The sequence below is a fragment of the Malania oleifera genome, chromosome 6 (assembly GCF_029873635.1).
Source record: "Malania oleifera isolate guangnan ecotype guangnan chromosome 6, ASM2987363v1, whole genome shotgun sequence".
Lineage (NCBI taxonomy): Eukaryota > Viridiplantae > Streptophyta > Magnoliopsida > Santalales > Ximeniaceae > Malania > Malania oleifera.
The window spans coordinates 103018289-103042853 of NC_080422.1; the positions used below are offsets into that span (position 1 = coordinate 103018289).

The 24565-nt window shown below is 36.2% G+C and overlaps 1 protein-coding gene across 1 annotated transcript; it reads left to right on the forward strand.

Moving 5' to 3' along the window:
* The first annotated feature begins 19383 nt into the window (after window positions 1–19383).
* On the forward strand, window positions 19384–23001 carry LOC131157249 (beta-glucuronosyltransferase GlcAT14B-like). The gene is made up of 4 exons (XM_058111240.1): window positions 19384–20397; window positions 20878–20953; window positions 21079–21194; window positions 22153–23001. The coding sequence occupies exons 1-4, from the start codon at window positions 19836–19838 to the stop codon at window positions 22668–22670; spliced, it is 1272 nt and encodes a 423-aa protein (XP_057967223.1). The 5' UTR covers window positions 19384–19835; the 3' UTR covers window positions 22671–23001.
* Window positions 23002–24565: the final 1564 nt, after the last annotated feature.

A 24565-nucleotide genomic window follows, 5' to 3' on the forward strand; every position in this document is an offset into this window, starting at 1 on the left:
CATACTCGTTTGATATCAAACACGGTGCAAAGCAAGATAGCTTAATATATCTGGCTGCATATCTATGCACTGTCAAGGTCTCCTGGGTCAGACTCGAGAACTTGTCTGCCTTTGCGTCATGGGTGGAAGCTGAGAAGTATCTTTCGAAGAATACCTCCTTAAAACGGCTCCACATCATCCCTGATGGGTCGGCCCTCTGCTCCTCCAGCAGACTCACAGCCGTCCACCATCTCTCAGCTTCTCTTACTAGCTGCAACGTAGCATAGAGAACTTTCTACTCGTCGGTGCAGTGCAAAACCTTTAGTATCTTTTTTTGTCTTCTGCACCTAGTTCTCTACCATGATTGGGCCAGATCCTCCAATAAACTTTAGAGGATGCATGCGGGTGAACTTCACAATGGTACAACTCGCAGCCGTAGGCGGACACTCCTATCCCCCAACGCTTCGCCCAATCTCTCACATAACCTGCCTGGTTAAACCCCGAGGCACAGGAGGTGACCCATCACTCGAAGTCCCCTTCGAGTTACTATACGAGTTTCTATCCATGGGCTCCATTCTGAAAATATGATAGAAATAGATTAGTATTCCTATATCATATCACAATTAACATAATCATTGCTGAATAATCATGTTAACTTCTAAACTCTCGGGTCCAAGTCTGCCTCATCGAATAGACACGAAACCATCAATGGTTTGCCGTGGTTTTACTGAAATCGTTATTCCAGGAAATACACAGAACACCATCAATGAATCCTTGTCTAGCTACAAGACAACTCTTGACCTACTCTACCTATTTCCTACATTCCTATACTCCGGTATGTTCAACTAATCAAGCCTAACCAAGTCTACAAGATCTAACAACCTGGTTAGCTTTGACACCAAGCTATCATGCCCTGAACCCGACAATGGGCCCCAGGGTGTGATTCGATAACCTAACCTGTCTCTATATCATACAAATATCCATAATACTATACAAAACGAAGGTCCAACCCCGTAGGGCTACCCTATACACAATCACCTACACATGATATACGTAGCAAAATAATTCAACCTATTACATTCATTATACCTTCCCATACCAGAGTCTACGTTCAACACAATACAAAACATAACTCCCAGGTGTCTACATAACCAAAACGACGCCCCGACTATAATTTAGTACTTACACAAGTACTTATACAACGCCAACCAAAACCAAGCCCCCAAATCGCTAGAATGCTAGGTTCGGCTTCCTGAAGGACCTGAAACACATGTGTAGGATTGGGGTGAGACACTTCTCAGTAAGGGTGAATTGGGTTACATCAGTGTGTGCGCTTATGAGTGTTATTTCAACATTAAAACATAACATTTTGCAATTCCAGTATGTTCACAAACACTTGTCCACATTAGTAATTAAACGGGATTACAACACTTGTCCACATCGGAATTAAACTCGATGTCTCGACTCATAGGTATTAAACCAAATGTCTCGACTCGTCGGAATTAAAATTGGATTAGAACACTTGTCCACATCGGAATTAAATCGGATGTCTTGACTCATCGGTATTAAACCAGATGTCTTAACTCGTTGGAATTAAAATTGGATTACAACACTTGTCCACATCGGAATTAAATCAGATGTCTTGACTCATCAGTATGAAACCAGATTTCTCAACTCGTTGATAATTAAACCAGATGCAAACCACATAGTAATAATCATCACATAAAGCCTAGGTATTTAACCGACATTAGTTTTCCAAAATTCCGAAAAACAATTTGGAACCATAATTCCTATATCTCATTTCAACATTTCACAACTCAAATCATTTCAAATATACCAGCTGATGCCACACTTATTTGGGTACATAAATAATCACGTAACATTTGATCCAAGGATACAGTTTAACATAAATGAAGGTACGGTCATCTCTATATTATAATTTATTCAAATATATGATTTTCTAACAGATACTGAGAAGATACCTGAAACCCCAATTTTCCTAAAAACTGTAAACCCAAAAATCCCGTAATTTCACCCGGTAGAATGTCCCAAATAAGTATTCAAAACGTTTATATCATCGTAAACCACTTTTTTACACGATTCAGATTTCAAAAATAACTAATATAAACAAAATTCCCCTACCTTTTTCCCGAAAATTGAAACACGAACTTAAACGGTCCAAAACAATGACACGAGATCCCTAAAACCTAAAAACCGAAGAACACAACTTCAATAAAATCATATTTTACCACAGATCTACTGAACTAAAAATGGATTTAGACCCTTACCTCGATTTTAGGGTAAAATCGTAAAATCCTCGAAACAAAGATCTAATCTGCTATAATCGTAGAGATTCTCCCCCTAATCCACATAGTAACGTCAGATCGTTGATTGGGGTAACAGGCGGCCCGAGATCTTAGAGAGAGAGAGGGAGAGAGAGTCCAGTTCGAGTCTAGAGAGAGAGAGAGAGGATTTGAGTTTTGTTAACCAATAAGTAATAAAATTCAACTTATAGACCTTTGACCCAGCCAGCCTCGTCAACGAATTGGAACTCTCATCAACAAGCAGAAGAAAGGCGTTCATCGATGACGAAGTTGGCCTCATCGACGAACCTGAGATTCCAAAATTCCAAAAATCTCTCGGTGTCATCTCGTCAACAAGCTTATAAATTTTGTCGATGAGTGTGACACCCCGAACTCACCAAGTGAGGACCGAGTGCCACATATTCCAATCCCCTGTATCTGATACTATAATTAACATGCACGCAGAGGAACATAAATAAATAACCTCAAATAAATACTAGAGTCCTATATAACAACCCAAAAATAAACACTACAACATCCAGATATCCGTATCCACAACCAGCATTTAAAACATAACCCCATACAAATATATCTGTATATATACCAGTATCTCACAATATCCCAAAAAGAAACCGCCAAAAATAATCCCAGCTTAAGCCTTCAAACCCGTTCTTCAGAAGAACCTGAAAAGTTGTTAATCCACTAGGGTGAGGCAATTCTCAGTAAGGGTGGAATAAATTATACCAGTTTGTGACAAATGAGTTTTAATATTTACATACCAAAATAAACTGCTTCTCACATAATATCAATAACAATTGAGAAAATGTACCATTAATAACATCCCCGACATCTAATATCATACACACATCCAATATGCACAAGTACAAAATTTTTATGCAGACGAAAGTCCCCAAGGATAGGGAAGATTATCCGCCCATACAAGTAGCTTCCCTCTGCTCTGGTACTAAAAATTAACCAGAGCACTTACCTTACTTAATAAGCCCTCAGGTGAAGAATTACCTCGCCGCCAATATACACATTTTTATTATTTTAAAGGCAAAGGTTTTCAAGGATCGGGATGTCTACCTGCCCATACAAGTAGCATCTCTTTGCACTGATACCAAGAAACTACCTAACAGAGCACTCGCCTTTCTCAGCAAGCTCCCGGTGGTATGTTTACCTCACCGCATGCACCCACATGCATTCACAATATGTTATACCATTATTTTTATGCTATAATTAAATTCACATGTGCACAACACATCCACACATGAATCATGCATCTCATACTTCATCTTCCAATGTCCTCAGTACGTGGCCCACACAGAGCAACTACGTACATGTCAGTACGTGGCCAACACAGGCACTTACATACTTCTTATATACACGTGGCCCACACAAGCATCACTACCCACACAGGGTACATAACATGACCCACATAGGTGCCACCGTCCACACAGGATGCCTAACATGGCCCACACAGGCGCCACTCCAACTTTCGCGACACATGGCCCACACAGGCACCACTATTCACCGGTATCTAATCCCCATGATCTACCCGTCGTACATCAATAGAACAAGCTCCTTGACCTACCAATGTCCTACCCTATATAAATGACAATATGACAAGCTCCTCGACCTGCCAACGTCATATCATGATTTATATCTAGGCAATATAACAACCTCCTCATGTCAACATTATATTGAGATGCATACGAATAACCACACCAGTTAATTCACATAGATGCATCAATGCATTTCCACACTGGAATCCAACATATCAATTCATTTATCATACAGTATCCCAATAGATCAATGCATTTCCACACAGAAGTCAAACATAACAATTCATTCATCATGTCATAATCATTTCAAACATCCCTACATGCAAACTCAAATACCACAGTAATTCATATTTAATTTATTAGTAAAATTATTCCCATATCACATGAATTTAATATCATATGCAATTATCTCAAATATGTACTTAAACTGTTCTAAAAAAAATCATATAGATAAATAATAAATTTCATATGCTCGTAAATAACCAGTTCACCTTAATAAAATACTGATATAATTTTATTCCTCCTTACCTGATTCCCTGAACCACGCCTACAGGGCTCCCAAAATTATACCTGCGGCACTCACCCGAACCCTGATTCAATCAAATCAACCCCAATAAAATATTATTTTAATTTTTCATATTTTAAATTAATTAACTAACAATTAATTTCTAAATAACTCATTTATCCTAGTTTTGGGGCTATTTCTACAACGATCTTATGAGAAATCTGCTCTACTAGATTTGTAAAGAATCATTCCTAAATTCTCGTGGTGATATCTGATCGTCAATTTTACTTAAAATTTAAGAAAAATTGAGGCAATAATGAGAATTTGCCTTACCCTAAGAGATATGTCCACGTTACTCCTACAACAAATTCACTTCGGTAGATATGTCGGTGGCGAAAAATGGAGTCTAGCAGTATTTTCGGATTTTCAATTGGGCGAAAATCCGCCACGAAATCATAGAGAAATAAGGAGTGGAGAGTGTGAGCTGAGAGAGTTTTTTTTTTTCCTTTCTTTCTTTCCCTTTCCTTCCGTGAATCCTTTTTTTTTTTCTTTCCTTCTCTGTTTGCTCTAGAAAACTTAGCCACTAAGTTTTCTTTTATTTTTTTTCTTTCTTTCCTTTATCCATTACTTAACACTTTTTATATAATAACTTTATATATACTTTTATATATACTTTTAGATACACACACACACACACACACACACACACACACATATATATATATATATATATATATATATATATAAAATTTATCCTTATATGTAATTAAGCATATATATATACCCACAATCCTCAAATTTTCCAATTTAATTAACTTTCTTAATAATAATTAATTAATTAATAATAATAATTTTTTAATTAATAAATTTTTTTTTGGGTTGTTACAATGAGCCACAGGAGACTTCATTGACAATAGAAGGAGCCTCATCGACGAGCCTTGCTGTGTCTCCTTTTCAAATTCCTTCACCTTTTCGTATTTATTTAATCCATATTTCTCGGGTCGGGTTCTTACATACATAACTAAGGAATAATTCCAAGAAATTTGGAGCGGTTCTCATACATTATTCAAATTAAATTAGAGATTGTGTTCTATCTAAGTTCTTTTTTTTAATAAAAAAAATATTTTTTTTATATAAATATCATTTTTTTTTCAAAAAAATATTAGTTTTATTATTTTGGTGAGCTCCAATGCTAGTTTAGCACTATGCGATCGATTAAAATCTCTTTAATTATAGAATACAAGGCAATTTTTTCTTCCAAAATCAACATTTGAGCAAGGACATATTTAGTAAAAATAATTAATAATTATTTACCATATTAATTGATGGCATGCTTGATTACTTCTAAGGTGGGCATGTAAATAAAAAAAATTGATGCTATGTTTACAAAATAAAAAAAATCATAAAATTATAAGGGATTTTATGAGTTTTTCCCTTCATTCTAAGAAAATCATTTTTAGATTTTTTGTAAATGTGTTGTTTTGACATAGCTAATCTTTTCACATTCAATCACCTTTAATAAATCCCGAGAATGACATCATCTATAAAAGAAAATTTGATTTTGTTTTTGCTCATGACATCATCTATAAAAGAAATTTTGATATTATTCTTAAGAGTTTTTAAAATTTTGTTGACATGACTTTACTAAATATATGTCAATACTATAGTTATAGTTTAATTTTAAGAGATGTATTTCAAGTCTAACGAGCCAACAGTAGGCCAAAAAATAGACCAACTAAACAATGTGTCATGCAATTCAATAATATTATGCTACTTTATTTCTATTTGATCTCCTTACTTTGTCCTCAAATGACTTTTTAAGAATTTATACATAACTCGAGGTATGATTCTACTTGTTTTGTGTACACAAAAGGAAGTATCTCATCTCTCATCCTTCACACCCCCTTTTAAAGTTTCAAATCGAAGACTTCTAATATGAAATTTTCAAGCTATTGGCGTTGAGATGTCTCCTTGTAATAACAAAGACAAAAAATGTTTACCTTGAGATTTGATAAAAATAAAAAAATATTTTTAAGGTTTCAAAAAACTTCAAAACCTCCCTTATATTTTGACAAAAAAATACAAACCTCTTTTGAAATTTTAAAAATCTCATGAATTTCACATAATATTTATCTTTGAGATGCTTATAGCTTATCTTTTTTTGCCTAATATGAAGGAGAGGTCTACGTCAACTTATCCTTGGAGAAGGACTTAGGACGCGTGAAAGCAGTGAATTTTGCATCCCGGCCTACTCTTTGAGTAGTCAAGCAAGTGACTGTGAAGCTTGGGCAGTGGGCAGGTCATGCAAATTTTATAGCAATGTCATTGGATGACTTTGAAGTTATTTTGGGAATGGAATTCCTAAGGGAGACTAAGGCAATGTTGATGTCTTTTGTTGGTTCCCTGTGTTTGATGGGAGATCATCTTTGCATGGTGCAAGTCGTTGCAAAGAAAGAGACGATGAGAATCGATTTTGAACCTTAGATTTGGATTTGAGTGGATTTGGACAAAATTCAATACAATTTTTTAATAAATTTTGTCTAAATCTATACAAATTCAAATTTAAAATCTTTTATCAAACATAGCGTTAAGGAAGGTTTATGAAAATTTTGAAACATCATAAATGGTCAGCATTTTTTAATTAAATATGAGGTAAAGTCAACGTTACTTAAGAATTATATCAAAATCTGAACTATGTAATTATAAAATGGAGCAAAAAATATTTACCTATTCTTGAGTTTGACAAGAAAGATCTAAACCTTTTAAGAAATATCAAAAAATTTGCAAATCTTATTGGACATTTGTGAGGCAAAGATGTATGATTGAAAATATCTACTTAGTCCAGGAGCTTGTAAGGAAGTATGCTAGAAAGAGGATATCACCAAGATGCATGCTAAATATTGATTTGAGGAAAGCATATGATTCCATCTCATTAAAATTCATAAAGGAGGTGCTGATCAATTTGAAGTTTCCTGGTAAAATGGTGAATTGGATTATGGAGTGTGTGACTACTCCCTCTTATTCATTGTCCCTGAATGGCAGTCTAGTGGGTTTTTTTCAAGGGAAATAAGGCCTAAGACAAGGAGATCCTTTGTGTTGACCCTATAGGTCACATCTAGTTTTAATTATGAAAAATACTCATTGTATCTAATGGATACTTGAGATTTTGTGCAGGAACTTAAATTGCAGATCATAATGCACATGGAACGAGTAAAACTAGAAGACCAAATTTCCATTAAAGACCCAATTTTTTATATTGTATTATAAATCATTTTTGTAAAGGGTCTGTAATAGTAATTAGGGCTTTTATATGTAATAATCACTCATATCACATGCATGGTATAATACGTAAGCTAAAAATGAAAATGACCTTAGGGTTTACCCTTCGGTCGATCGACACCGGATTTTTTCGGTGTCTTCAAAAGGACTCATAAATGACCCTAGTACACTCACCATTGCACCTATAAATGTTAGGCACTTGAATAGGGATTGTGTGAATCATAATAAGACCGAAATGCACACTTTGTGCACTTTCAGTCGATCGATCTTGGCAGTTCATTCTACCCTGGTCGACCAAAACCGGCTTGGGTCAACAATTTGACCTCAGCCCGGTCGACCGAACCATTATAGTTCAAACTCCCCGGTCGATCGAAACCTCCTGGGGTTAACATTTTGACCACTTGGTCGACCAAGCCAATTTGTATTGCAACTGTCTGGTCGTCCAAGGGTCCTCAAGAGAAACTCCAACTGTCTGGTCGACCGAACCATTCAGTTCAAAATGTCTCGGTCAACCAAACCTTGGTAAAATTGAAAAACGACCTCAGACATGCACTTTCGGTCGACCGTGTCCCAAGTTCAAAAATGTCCTGGTCGACCGAGCCATATGAACTTCGGTCGACCGAAATGGTTTCTGGTCAACCAGGCCTCTCAGGTTGCTGTGATTTTTTACCATGGTTAAAATATTTTAAACATGGTTAAACTTGCTAAAATGCCATTAAACTTTTCTAATAATTCTCAATAGGTCCACAACAGTTATATTTCATAAGGTGTCTATATATACCCCTTCATTTGAGAAATTAGTAAGAGATTAGCAGATTTGATTAGGGAGAAATTCTCTGAAAATCCCAAAACCCATAATACTCATCTTTGAGCCTCCAACACTTATTCTTACCAGATCTTACTTCTCAAATACTTTTGTAAGTATGATTTAAGTGTTGTTGTTCCTTAAGGATTGCTCTCTCAAGATTGTGTTTGTGTGAAATTATTTTATTTGAGAGCACATCCTCAAGTGTTCTTAGGGGACTTTATCAATAAGTCTTTCCTAAGAAGACTTCATTGGAGCTTCTAAGTATTGCATCATTATTGCAATATCTTGAGAAGTTTATATTTGATTTTGGTTGCAAAAATTCTTTTCAAATCACTTTCAAATATCTAGTGTGTTTCATCTTGATAAATCTTTGAAGTGATATTTGTTTGTGTGAAAAAAATCTTTGTTGCAATATCCACTGATTTATATCATTCATTGAATACAAAGATTAAACTCTTTTTTGCAAACAAAACATATATATTACTTGAGCATCATACAATTGAGAAAATTTGCTGATTGAAATATACATATATATTGTCTGGCTAGTATCTTTGTGTGAGCTGTTAGATTGAGCACATATTGTGATACAAAGATCATACTGGTTGATACTCTTATGCACTCATTACACTGATAGTAAATATATATATCTGAGAGTTGAAATACTAGACCACACTGAGCTTATATATTAAATCATATTGTGGTATACGTGATTGCACATATATGGGTACACATCTGCTTTACTTGAAAGCATAATCACTGTATCGTTTCATTTATTGAGCAAAACTGTTGTATTCCAAGCACGGGCCTGAAGAGGGAGACTAGCCCTTTGAAATATTCCCGGATTAACTTAGACCCGGTTAAGAAAGCTAGGTGTGCCATCTTGTTAAGGCGTGTAAGTTGAGGTCAGCCCTGTGATAATTGACCTAGTTGTAATCAGTGGCGCTTCACCCTTAAGTGAGCTATTAGTGGAATCCTCGGGCTTGCGAGCTACAGGCAGGGACGTAGGCACAGTTGGCCGAACCCCAATAACATATCGCGTGTTTGTTTATATTTCTACACTTTATATTTACCGCATGTGTATGTTATCATGTGAATGATGCACTTGATTTCAATTTTCGTATATTACATTTATCAACGTATTTGGAACTGCATAGAAAAACCCTAGGTTGTAATATTCTGCTAACATCTAGTTCAACCTAGGAGAAAAGTTTAAAATTCCAATTCACCCCCCCCCTCTTGGGAATACACCAATTCTAACACTTTGTCCCCTCTTCTGTTTGTATTATGCTTGGACTATCTATCGAGGCTATTGAAATCCTTAGAGGAGGATCCAAACTTCAACTTTCATCCCAAATGTAAAAAGTTGAAAATAACCCATTTGGCCTTTGCTAATGACTTAGTCTTGTTTTCCAGGGGCGACTACAGTTCAGTTAAAAAGTTGATGGGTGCTTTAGAATCTTTCTCCAAGTGCTAAAGCCTAAAATCAAATCCCTCAAAGTCTAATATTTTCTCTACAGGTTTGAGTGATTATAAAACTGAAAGCATTAGAAATCTAACTGGCTTTCAACAAGGGACTTTTCCATTCAGATACCTGGGCTTTCCTCTTGCTTCCACAAGGCTGAATGCAGCCCATTATGCACCTTTGATAACTAGAATTGAGAAGTCCATTAGCTTATGGCCTAGTAAAACTTTGTCCTATGCAGGTAGAATGGAGCTGATAAACACTATTGTTCAAGGGATTGAATGCTTTTGGCTATCAAATCTTCCCATTCCAGTGGTTGTAATAAAATATATAATCAAATTTTATAGTGTTTTCTTATGGGGAGGCAGAGTTAAACCCTTGGTGGCATGGAAGGATGTATGCCTTTCTAAAAATGAGGGTGGTATGGGTGGTTTTGATTTGAAACTCTAGAATAGGGCACTGCTTACCAAGACACTGTGGAACATTTACAAAAAGAAAGACTCATTGTGGTTGAAATGGATACATCAAATTTATCTTAAATAAGGAAGCATCTAGGAGATCTCAGTCAGACACGATGATTCTCCCTTATTAAAAAAATTGTGAAACAGCTGGAGCTATGGTGTTCTAAAGATGAGATAATATATTCTAAATCTTATAATTTTTGGAGAAACAAAGGTGCTAAACTGCCATGGTACCCACTGATCCAGAGAAGTGGATGCACTCTAAAATACTCCTTCATACTATGGCAAGATGCTAAAAATAAATTGTTAACTAATGACAAACTCTCGGGTGAGGATAAGGAGTTGCCTTATGTAACGCCTCGAACCCGCCAAGTGGGGTCCAAGGTGTTATGAAACCATCCATATGTCTCTGATACCACACTTAACATGTACGCAGTGGAAATAATTAAAAATTCTCCATTAAAATACCAGAGTTCTATATTATACATCACAAAAAGTGTATCCATTCACTTTATATTACATAACCAAGAATTTAAACGTAACTTTTAAATACTTTATATCTTACAACCACTCATAATTACCAAAAACTAAACCTTACTTCGGAGCTAGCTAAGCTCGATCGCCAGAAGGACCTGAAAAGTTAATAATTCGCTGGAGTGAGACACTTCTCAGTAAGGATAGATGGAATAAATTATAACAATGTATGGCAAATGAGTTTTAATGTATACAAAATATAACTGTTTGTTAATCAACAACAATTGACAAGACACACACAGACTGTACTCACACATACATAACCAATATTTATAGAGAAAGTTCCTGAGGATTAGAGAGTTTACACGTCCATACATGTAACGCCCCTTTGCTCTGATACCATTTGTAACTTTGCCCTTTAATTTGGGTGTGGCTATAACTGATACTTATCATGACAGTCACCTTACTCAGTAAGCCCTCAGGCGGAGAGTTTTACTTTGCCATAAATATTCATGTAAGGTTTTATTTTCAAACATGTACCCACACTCATTGAACATCAATCATACATTTCAACCACATTCACACTGAATACTGCACAAGTTTCACATCCACGCAGGAAACTACACAAGTTTCACATCCACACAGGATATTGCACGAGTTTCACATCCAAACAAGATATTGCACAAATTTCACATCCACACAGGATACTGCACAAATTTCTTCACAACTAACATTCACTGTTACACTTTCACAATGACCTATTCATAATATATCTGTAAAACAAACTCCTTAGGCCTACCAATGTTTTACCCCATTTATATAAATAACAATATAACGAACTCCTCAGGCCTAGCAACGTCATATCATGATTTATATGTAGGCTCCTTAGGCCTAGCAATGTTATATCGTGATTTATATGTAGGCAATATAATGAACTCCTCAGGCCTACCAACGTTATATTGTGATATACACGAATAACCACACAAAACAATTCATCCAATCATATCAATTCATTCAAACATATCAATTCATTCACCACAGTACTCACAACCAATTTATTATGAAGAGTTATTCTCATGCCACACGATTTGAGTGTCAACCATACTATTATATACTGTAAATAAATAATATACCTTACTCACATTGGTTTTTCCCCAAATATGAATTATAATTAAAAACCATAATTTTCAAATGGCTAATCCGTTCATAAAATCATACATATATATAAACGGACTCATATACTCGAATTTAACCAGTTCAAACTTAATAAAAAACTGGTATAATTTATTCCCCTTACCTGTTCCTCAAAGTTCTGCCTAAAATGAACGAGAGATGGAAACCCTAACTTTACAGAACCACTACTGAAACTGATCTCGCAACCCGAGAGAGGAGAGGAAGATGATCGAAGAACAAGAGTACTTTTGGGTGAGCATATAAGTGAGAGAAAATCACATGAGGTATGAGAGAGAGAGAGAGAGAGAGAGAGAGAGAGAGAGAGAGAGAGAGAGAGAGAGAAGTTTGGAGCTAAGAGAGAGGAGAAATGATTTTTTCTAAAAAAAAATGACTTAATGTCTATTTATAGGTTCTCAGCCCCGGAAAAAATTGTCAATGGTTTTTCTGTGCTTGACAAAACAGTCAACGGTTTGGTCCTGACCAAAACATTTTCCTTCCTTTTTTTTATTTTCCCTTTCATTTATTTTTTTTCCTTTTTTATTTATTTTTCTTTTATTTTTTGGGTTCGAGTCTCTACAATCTCCCCCTCTTATAAAAATTTCATCCTCAAAATTCATTAATCAATCATTTTTTATGAACTTAAAAAGTTTATTAACTAACCACATTTCACACATTTCAATATACTCTAACATGTGAACTATTGCATCACTTAGAACCAAATGAAACTATCGCTTATCCCAAACATAAGCACATTACCCACCCCTCTAGCATTGTCTACCTAAGTCGGGGTAAGTGTATAGACAAGTGTCGGGCCACCGCGAGGCACCGGGTTGTTCCTCTGATTCAAATTAAGGGCGTAGTCTCGATCAGTCTTATTTGATATCTGGCCCACAGTATCTCTATCTCCCCTCCATGAGCTGTAACGACCCAAAAATTCATACCATTTTTTTTATAAAATATACTACAAAATAAAATACTCTGATACCTCTGTATTATCTGCTATAACATCTCAGGCCCAAGGTGGGCACTAAGGAAATTCATGTTCATAGAATAACATACCTATGTAGTGGAAAACATAAAGTCATACATCCATATTTACAATACCAGAATCCAGTATTCTCACAAAATATACATACATGATTACATCATCCCAACATCATTTACCCAAAAACTCCTGAATGCTACTCAAAATACAATCCCCTAATGACACTTACCCTACAGACAGGGTAGCGTAGACGTCCTCTCTACCTGCGAGTCTGATCTACTCACCTAACTGAATCACCTGAAAAATGTTCAGTCACTGGGATGAGACAATGCTCAGTAAGACGAAATATGCTATTACTAGTGTGTAGCAACTGAGTTTACATATATAATATGCTGATAAATTACTGAAACCTGGATGTTATGTAAAATATAATACCATGAAACTCACACCTATGTGGTTTAAAACACAACTGTAACATCTAAGCATACTATTGATTCATACTTCTAGTATTATAGTATATCTAATATTTTTCTATTAATCTGTATACATATAAATAACTTTGATAATTATCCTGGAAAATTGTAAGCCATGATTTAACCCCCCATGATAGGGTTGTGCGGCCCGTATGCGGGACTTAATGTAACGACCCGAATTTTAAAATGAAATTTAAATAATAAGGAAAGGGAAATGGAAACCGGAAACAGAATGACCCGAATATATATATATATATATATATATATTCCGTAAAACATGATATCCGAAATTGAGTAATTTTCACATTGAATATGATAATTACTTATTCCACACAATTAAATAAATATTAAACCCATTTACTGAAATCTAGATTTTTCTAATAATAAAAGTAATATATATCCTATAAAATTTTCCCTTGTCACACATATTTTCTGATAACATTTCCAAAATTACTAACATAGCATATTTCCTTTACCTGACAAAATAGGCTCGTCCACTAACGTTCTAATTTATGCCCCTAGCATTCATAATTTCATAATCCTAAAAATATCATATATATATATATATATATATATATATATATATATATATATATATATTCCTATGAAATAACTAATTTCCCTAGAATAAATTTTCATACTCATATTTCCTGAATTATAAACTATTCATTATCTTACCTGGGTTCTTGGGAACACCCTCTAGGTCCCCTAACCTGCCTGCAATACGAGCCCCAAAATCCTGAATTCACAACACCCACATAAATCATCCCAAACACTAGTATAACAACATCTACTACTAAATCTAGGTTCAGAAAAACCTACAAACTAAATAACCCTTAAACCATCCACTTACCCTGATTTTGGGATGGTTCTCAAACTTCTCAAATTGAAATTCCACTCCAGTTAAGTTGTAGAGAATCTCCCCAAGATCATCGTAGTAGCTTCTAATCATCGAATTGGGGAGAAACAAGGCCAAAAATCTAAAGAGAAGTGAGAGAAAAAGAAATCTAGTGTGTGTGTGTGTGTGTGAGAGAGAGAGAGAGAGAGAGAGAGAGAGAGGGAGGGAGAGAGAGAAAATTAGCTAAATTTTTGCCCAAAATTTGATTTTGCATATATATATATTTATATATAGACTGCTGCCACGTGGCTTTATCGACAGGACACATGGACTCGTCGATGAGTCAAGGAAGGAAGTTTGTCGATAAGGATAATGAGTTTGTCGCCAGACCAAAGGGTCTACATGCCCCCCTCTCCGTATCTCTTCGTTGACGAGGCACCGAACCTCGTCCACGAACTGTATAAGGGAGTTCGTCGATGAAGCCAGAGCATTCGTCGACAAATCCTTCTTTACCTCCTTCAAATTTTCCTTTTCCTCTTTATTTAATTACTTATCATTTTTTGGGTCTTTACATGATCCCTGTCTGGCATCTACATGGGAGCTGGGAGGCAAGGGTCTCTTCCTCGGTTCTGACATCTCTGCACCACTCTACAGGCCCAACTCCATTACGGTGGCTTTATTCACTAGCTCTGAGAAGTCCTGTATCTGCAAGACTATCACATGCTCATGGATCCTTTATTTCAGGCCCCTTTCAAACCTCCCCACCTTTTGGTATTCATCTAGGACCATAAAGGGGGCAAAGCGAGAAAGCTCCACGAACCTCACAGTATACTGCTGAACGGTGAGGTGCCCCTAAGTCAGATTGAAAAATTCTCCCGCCTTAGCATCCTTGGTGGTGGCGGGGAAGTACCGGTCGTAGAAGACCTACTTGAAATGCCTCCATGTCATAACAGTGGGTACTGCCCGCTACTCTTCCAGTAGTTTCATTGCTAGCCACCATCGTTTAGCCTCTCTTGTTAATTTGAAGGTGGTGAAGAGAACCTTTTTCTCCTCAGTGCAACTTAGCATAATTAGTATCTTCTCCATCTCTTGCACCCAAGTCTCGACCACCCACAAAAGTATAGGGTTTCAGGAGAGTAAATTGCTCAATCGAATAGCCCTAGTTCACTGGTGGGCAGTTCAATCCCTCGGGGTCCCGCCTAATCTCTTCCTTGACCTACGGAGCTAAACCTCACAGCAATTTGGAGGTTTCAATCTCATTCCCATTGGAAGCCCCTAAATCATTATCCCCTCATGTGTCCACGTCTTTATCTCTGAGATCCATCCTGAAGATAGGACAGAGGCGAGTTTAGAATTTCCATATCTTAACATAACTGGTATAGTTATAAAACAAGAAACTAGTTTAACATTTAAATCCTCAATTTAAACTTCAAACACCTAATTAACCTCAATCATCAAATCACCACATTATCAAAATTCTCTTTCAAAGGCTTATCCCCATAAATCAACCATCCTAACCTTCGAGTTATAATTTCAAGTTCAAGTCTCTCCCCTTGTAAACATCAGCGTCGATGGATTTACCATGATTTTCTGAAACTCGCGACTGATTCAAAAAATCGCAGAAGACCATCAAGGGGTTTTTGCCTCCAAACTACAAAACAAAACTTAGAATTTCTTGCTAGTGTTCTAATCTACCCATTCCTATTTACATCCTAATTCGAACCTATACTCTAGTATTAATCCATCTTATATTCTGCATGACCTAACAACCTAAAGCTCTAATACCACTTTGTAACGCCCCGAACCCGCCAAGTGAGGCTCGGGGTGTTATGAGACCATCCATACGTCTCTAATACCACACTTAACATGCACGTAGTGGAAATAATTAAACATTCTCCATTAAAATACCAGAGTTCTATACTATACATCCCAAATAGTGTATCCATTCACTTTATATTACATAACTAGGAATTTAAACCTAACTTTTAAATACTTCATAGCTTACAACCATTCATAATTACCAAAAACTAAACCCTGCCCTGAAGCTGGCTAAGCTCAATCACCAGAAGGACCTGAAAAGTTAATAATTCGTTGGGGTGAGACACTTCTCAGTACGGATGAAATAAATTATAATAGTGTGTGGCAGATGAGTTTTAATGTATACAAAATATAGCTGTTTGTTAATCAACAACGATTGATAAGACACATGCAGACTGTACTCACACATACATAACCAATATTTATAGCGAAAGTTCCCGAGGATTGGGGAGTTTATACGCCCATACATGTAATGCCCATTTGCTTTGATACTGTTTGTAACTTTGCCCTTTAATTTGGGTGTGCCTACAACTGATACTTATTAAAACACTTACCTTACTCAGTAAGCCCTTAGACGGAGAGTTTTACTTTGTCATAAATATTCATGCAAGGTTTTATTTTCAAACATGTACCCACACACATTCAACATCAATCATACATTTCAGTCACATTCACACAGAATACTGCACAAGTTTTAAATCCACACAAGATACTGCACAAGTTTCACATCCACACAGGACCCTGCACAAGTTTCACATCTACACAGGATAGTCCACAAATTTCACATCCACATAGGATACTACACAAATTTCTTCACAACCGACATTCACTGTTACACTTTCACAATGACCTATTCATAGTATATCAGTAAAACAAACTCCTCAGTCCTACCAATGTTTTACCCCATTTATATAAATGAAAATATAACAAACTCCTCAGGCCTGCCAACGTTATATTGTGATATACATGAATAACCAGACAAAACAATTCATCCAATCATATCAATTCATTCACCCAATTCATCCAAACATATCAATTCATTCACCACAGTATTCACAACCAGTTTATTATGAAGAGTTATTCTCATGTCACACAGTTTGAGTGTCAACCATAATGTTATACACTGTAAATAAATAATATACCTTACTCAGATTGGTTTTTACCTAAATGGGAATTATAATCAAAAACCATCATTTTTAAATGCCTAGTCCGTTCAGAAAATCATACATATATATACACGAACTTATATACTTGAATTTAATCGGTTCAAACTTAATAAAAAGTTGGTATAATTTATTCTCTTTACTCGTTCCTCAAAGTTCTGCCTAAAACGAATAGGAGATGGAAACCATAGCTTTATGGAACCGCTGCCGAAACTAATCCGGCAACCCAAGAGAGGAGAGGAAGATGATCGAAGAACGAGAGTATCTTCGAGTGAGTGTAGAAGTGAGAGAAAATCACGTGAGGGATGAGAGAGAGAGAGAGAGAGAGAAGTTCGGAGCTGAGAGAGAGGATAAAATATTTTTCTAATAAAATGACCTAATGTCTATTTATAGGTTCTCAGCCCCGTAGAAAACCGTCGACGGTTTTTCTGTGCTTGACAAAACCGTCGACGGTTTGGCACTTAAACGCTCTCGGTAGTTTGCCCTATAGGAAAACCGTCGACGATTTTTCTGAGTCCCGCCAAACTATTGACGGTTTGGTCCTGTCCAAACTCTTTTCCTTCCTTTTTCTTATTTTTCATTTCCTTTATTTATTTTTATTTTCCTTTAATTTATTTTTATTTTATTTTCTGGGTTCGAGTCTCTACACCCTATGCCCTTTGCATGTCTGAAATTGAGATGATGAATCACTTATTCTTCAAATGTAGAGTGGTTATGAGGTCTAGAATTATCTTAGAGGCTGGCTTGGATGGCATAGAAGAATGACAACTTTAAATGTTGCCATAAAATGGATGGAAAAAAAAAAAAAAAAAAGCTAAGGGAATTGGAATAGCATCAGTAGCTAGGCGTGCTTGTGCGGCTACAACAGTATATTGGATCTAGCACTTTAGAAACAGAAAGAAGTATGAGAAAATAGAGACTTCGGTTGATATCATCATCAAATGCATCCAAGGGCACGTATACAGAGCTATGTCTGATAAATTCCCATTTCTTGCTTAGATTGGGGTCGGGAATCCAAGTTAGATTACATGGTTAGTGTACTTTCCATATGTCTAATACTTTTTGATGTTGTGGTAGTTGGATAGAATGAGTATTGTCTCTTAGAAGGGTTTTTTGACTTGCCCGTTGATTGTATTGTAATGCAATGTGATGAGGGCTTGTTTGCCCTTTGAGTCCGGGGATGCCCAGAGTATGTTCTATATACACATTTGATTAATATATTTACCTTTACCGATAAAAAAATGTAGATTTTTCAAAAAAAATTGATAATTTTATAAACTTTGCGTGACATTTAATCATGAAGATAGTTATACTTCCACCCACACATTTAATCAATAAAGAAGTATAAATGTTCTAAAAACCAAGTGTCAAAGGAGATCCACACAAATTATGAACTCGAACCTCATCTTTCTGATAAATTTTGAAGCAATTATTTAGATATGTTTTATACAAACAAAAAATACATATTTGAAATAAAAATTATTTTAGATGCTAATTAAAGCAATTGAACACACTCATTTTGACTACAAATAATAATAATAATAATAATAATAATAATAATAATAATAATAAGGTCAAAAGACACTAACATTTCTTAAGATTTGATAAAAATTAATAATAATAATAATAATAATAATAATAATAATAATAATTTTTCTTAAGAATTCAAAAATTTTAATAACCCTTTTTGAGATTTTAGGAATTTTAAAGACTTGTCTTGAGATTTGTTTTAAAAGATAGAAAATTTTTTTTATAAATTTTTTTAAAGTACGTTTGTATTTTTTGGACAAACCTCAAATAACTATGTAATACTTTAGTGTGTGTTATCATAATAATCGTCGTCCAGCTGTGATACAAAATATGGAAGTTAAAAAGTCTCCCACTGAACGGAACGCGTGACCAATAAAAGCAATAAGAGGGTCCCATGTGGGCATTCATAGGCACTTTAAAATTTTTGGGATTAGCAAACACCTTTTTTCATCTGTTAAACATTAATTTATTATTATTAGTGTTAAGTGTTATTAGCCTATTATTAATTATTATTTATTACTATTAATTATTTTTATTTATTTATTATTATTATTACAAGCCCACCGTCACAGTCCCAATCCCAACAGTCACACTGCACTGCTCACCCACCTACATAACAATAATAATAGCTTGATTCCCGCGTCCCCCGGTGCGCCACCGCCACTGCACCTGAGATTGCCGCCGGCTCGCTTTCCGATACCCAATCACCACCACCCACGTAGCACCATTCACTTCTCTCTCTCTCTCTCTCTCTCTCTCGCTCTCCGATTCTCCAATCACCATCTTTCTCTCTCATCCCAAAATATCTCGCAGTCCGTACAGACATGGATCCGTGCTCCCTGCAACATTCTTCACAAATCTATTTCTTTTTTGGTAATTTTCTTCTTCAATCTACGAAGTAGCAGGTGTTTTCTTGCAAACCCACTTCGCTTTCTCTCTCTTTCTTTCTCTGTTTGAAGCTCCCGGAGACAATTTCTTTCCTCAGTACTTTTTTAATTTTTCCCCCTAAATTAGATTCCATGCTTCTCGGCATGGAAAATAAGTCCCCGCAGAAGAAGAAAAAATGGTCGCTTTTACTGGTCTTCTCGATGCTCTTTTCCTCCTTTTTAATATTCATCTCACTGTTCACTTCCTACAGTTCCTCTTCCTCCCCATTTTCGCCAAAACCCAGAAAGAATCAAAAGCCATTGTTTGTGGAATCGAAGCTCCACATAGCTTCAACGGCTACGAACCCAATACCCAGAATCGCGTACTTGATATCGGGATCGTCCGGCGACGGAGAGAGCTTGAAGAGGACTCTCCGGGCTCTGTACCATCCCTTGAACCAGTACGCCGTGCATCTGGACCTCGAGGCCTCGCCGGCCGAGAGACTCGATTTGGCGAACTTCGTGAGGAACGAACCGTTGTTTGTCAAATTGGGAAATGTTAGGGTTGTGACGAGGTCTAATTTGGTCACTTACCGAGGTCCTACCATGGTCACTAACACCCTTCACGCGGCGGCGATTTTGTTGAAGGAGGGCGGTCAGTGGGATTGGTTTATTAATTTGAGTGCCTCAGATTACCCTCTGGTGACCCAAGATGGTAAGAATAATTACAGACACTGGCGCTCATTCTACTTGGGCTTTCTTCTTTGCTCCTGCTTCTTAGAATTTGAATTCTTTTGCTTTGATTTTATGGCTTCCCCCTTCAACTGGGGATTTTGTGTTTCTTTATTTCTTGTGAAAATGGGAACTGGGATTTGAATGGTCACTCGTTTGCTTTGAGGCCAAGGCCTTCCTCTCATTGTTCTGGGGTCTTTTGTTGATTCTATCTCAAGGGCTATTGTTACTTATCTGCCTCAACGTGGACTTGTTTGCTGTATTTAGCTAATTTATCTTCTGTAGAACGGAATATGGTATTTCTTTTAGTTAAGTTGATAGGAAAAAGAAATTGGGTACTGGCAATAATTGGTCAATAAGTCTGAAACATGAGCTAATTCTGTTCGACGCTTTCACCCACCTTCTATTGTTTCTTTAATTCTTTCTATTGATATTTGATAATGTTTTCTTTTCTCTTTAACAGATTTACTTCATGCATTGTCAGCAATTCCTAGAGACCTCAATTTTATTGAGCATACTAGTGATATTGGTTGGAAAGAGTATGTTGCTCATCCTCTCTCATTCTTTAGCATTTCCCTTTAAGTCTAATTCATTTCCATAGGGGGAGATATTTTGTGTGTTGAGCTACAATTTTGCTTAAGCATTCTTTTGTTTAACATTATAGGTTTCAGAGAGCCAGACCTGTAATTATTGATCCCGCACTGTATACCGTGCAAAAACAAGATGTGTTTTGGGTTTCAGAGAAAAGGAGCGTGCCCACAGCATATAAGCTGTTTACAGGTGAGGCTTCATATAATATTTGCTTCATGTTATCATTATTTTATCATTTTTTGTGCTTTTTCTCTCCAAACACAGATAAGAGGGGGAGGGGTGGGAATTAAGAAGCATATACGTTACAGAGTTTGAGATTCTGCATTACTGATTTGGGGATCAAATTGATAGAACAACCGATAATGCCTGATGAGATCAATAATCTCCTTATTCAGTTAGATTAAGGAACTACTAGCTCTTTATCCCATTTAATTGGTCATTTCCACATTAAAGTATACCTTAAGCTTGATATTTTCCCCAATGCCCTCACTGAGGAGAGAGAGAGAGAGAGAGAGAGAGCTTTTATGGAAGAATAGGAATGGAAAGCGGTAATCCCAATTTTGACGCTGATCATCAAGAGAAGGTAGTCAGCGAAACTCATTTTAAATGAGCTGTGGTATGGCTTCCGTTGATTACACAGGATACAAATCAAATCAAACAAGTTATAAAGCAGGTCTACTCAATGATACAATTGACATGAAAAGAGAGTTTTCCACCTTGCTTTAAATTTTGGGTGCCCTATAATCCTTGTTTAAGAATAGTTATCAATCTGGGACATTCAACAGAGCTTTTGAGCAAAGGCAATGAAAATAATTTTTTCTATTGAAATCACTGAGGCACCCCTACAGGCCTTGGGCAATACCCCACAGCAAACAAAGAAGCCTGTAGTCTGGCACTAACAATTGGCCATTAAAGGCTTATGCTTCAAGAGTCAAATTTTAAACAGGTATTATGAGTTGGTGTTACTTACAGTTACAGTCATTACCCTGCAGATCTATGAACTAAGCACTTTCTTTTTTCCCAGCAGGAGTTTCAATTTCTATTTTAAGGGGAAGTATGAAGCTCATTTATTGAGCTCAATGCAATAATTGTTTGCAGATTTTTTATCTAATTTTTAATCCTGAACTACGCTCATCATTTTTCTCAGGCTCCGCATGGATGATGCTCTCTCGTCCCTTCGTGGAGTACTTTTTGTTGGGGTGGGACAACCTTCCAAGAATAGTCCTTATGTATTATGCCAACTTTCTTTCTTCACCAGAAGGATACTTCCACACTGTCATCTGCAATGCTGAGGGGTTCCAAAACACAACTGTGAACCATGATCTCCACTTCATATCTTGGGACAACCCTCCAAAACAACATCCACATTTCCTCACTGTTGACGACTACCAGAGAATGGTACAAAGCAATACTCCCTTTGCAAGGAAGTTTGGAAAAAATGAACCAGTTCTTGACAAGATAGATTCTGAGCTTTTGGGCCGCAGTGCTGATGGGTTTGTGCCTGGTGGATGGTTTGATAAGGAGGGATCCTCAAATTCGACCATCCCACAACATGTCATTGCAAATGCAACTACTCTCAAGCCTGGTCCTGGCGCTGAAAGGATCAAACACCTTATCACCAGTTTGTTATCAGCGGAAGATTTTCATGCAAAGCAGTGCACCTGACACCAGATATCCAGCAAAACTGCTTTTGCTGCGTGCAATGATCCCAGCTTGTGCATATCAACAGATGAACCAGGGAATGCTACTCTGTTCAACTAATAACAGAGAACTGCTGACTGGACTGATATAACAAGGCTACGGAGGCCACAAGGAATTTATGGTCCTGTTTGGAGTGCTTGATTGACCTTTACCTCAATATATTCAATATGATATTTTTGTAGCTCAATGACTGATGTTGTAGCTGAATGTAATAATTTATTGATGTTACCATATTAAGGTTTGACAATTCATTTTCTTGTATGTTGCATTGTTCCTATTAAAGTATGTTCCACTACCTTTGCAGTTCTCTAGAATTAGAAGGAAATGTGACCCTAGAAATTGCAGGCAGCAGCCATGCACCTATGATCTTCAAGGATATCATTTGTCACTTGCATTTTGGCAGTGAACATCGTCTAAACAGGACATTATACAAAATATAAAATGTGAGGAATCCATTCAGGAGTTAAGTTTGGTGGATGGCAGATAGCAAGTACTTCATAATGCAACCATGATTTCAAACATGAATATGTATGAGAGGAAAATGCAATTCCTTGAGTCCTCAAAAGAACAATTATTACGGATACTTGTTTCAATGTTTAGGCCTGTATTCACTAACAAAATGTTCACAAAGCAGATGAAAAGAAGGATATTTGGGGGTTGGGAGTTTGCAAACCAAGGAGTAATGAAGTAATGATTTCTGATTTCACATTTCCATGCACAGTATGTATATAAAGTCTTAATTTCAATTATTATTATAAAGCTGCTTGGATGCTGTTCCAAAATTGATCTGCTAGTATTATTTTTGGAGCAGAAACGCTAAAATGACCTCAATTGGATTATGGCTCTAGAAGTTTTGGATTGGACTTGCTCTTCTGTTTTTCTGTTTCTGAGATCTGTTGCACAATATATTGTCCCTACAAATTATAAATGGCATACAGTAGGACAAAGCTCGGTCCATAGCATTGATGCACTCTTGTAGGTACTCTACTATGTATTGGTGAAAAGCACAAGTGTTGGTGCATAGCATTGGTGCTTTGCATGCTTAAATTTATATGCCACTAATAAAGGGACATTGACATAAGTTAAGTCATGTAGGACCGTTTTGAACAAGATATTTTACATATTACTTGACAAAATATTAGCATGCAAAGCACCGGTGTTATGCACCAATGCGTAGAAGAGAAAGCTAGAGCCATTTAAATCAATACCACAAAAACAAGAACTCAAATTATTTTTCTTGCAATGCCAAATGACCTTTATCAGAGAAAATGTCAAACCCAAAATATATATATATATATATATATATATATATATATTTAGATACAGATATTTTAAAAGGGCTCTGAATATTGCTAATTTTAGGATAATAATTAATAAATATAGAATGATGATAAACTAAGCCAATACAATCAAACAGTGCTTGTTATAGGAAGAGAGATCAAATTATAACTATGACTACAATCTGAACTTTTAAGCACACCTCTTCTACCAAGACTTCTTTTCTTCAGAACATTTACTAGTGAGGTGCCATCAATGTCTACTGATGTTCTGGCACTTTTGTTGCTCTTAAGCAAGCTAAAATAGTCAAATGTCATCTCCAAGCTAACGCTTACCAGAGGCCCGGAACACGCTATTAATTATTTATTTATACACATGCAGTAACTAGAAGGGAAAAAGAAAAATCTCTGAAATATACCTCATGCATATATATATATATATATATATATAGAGAGAGAGAGAGAGAGAGAGAGAGAGAGAGAGGTTTCTCTTCCTTGTCAATGGATGATCATTCATAATTTATCACCACAAAAAAGAACACAAAATTGCATCAAAACATTCAAGCAACATTAACGACTGGA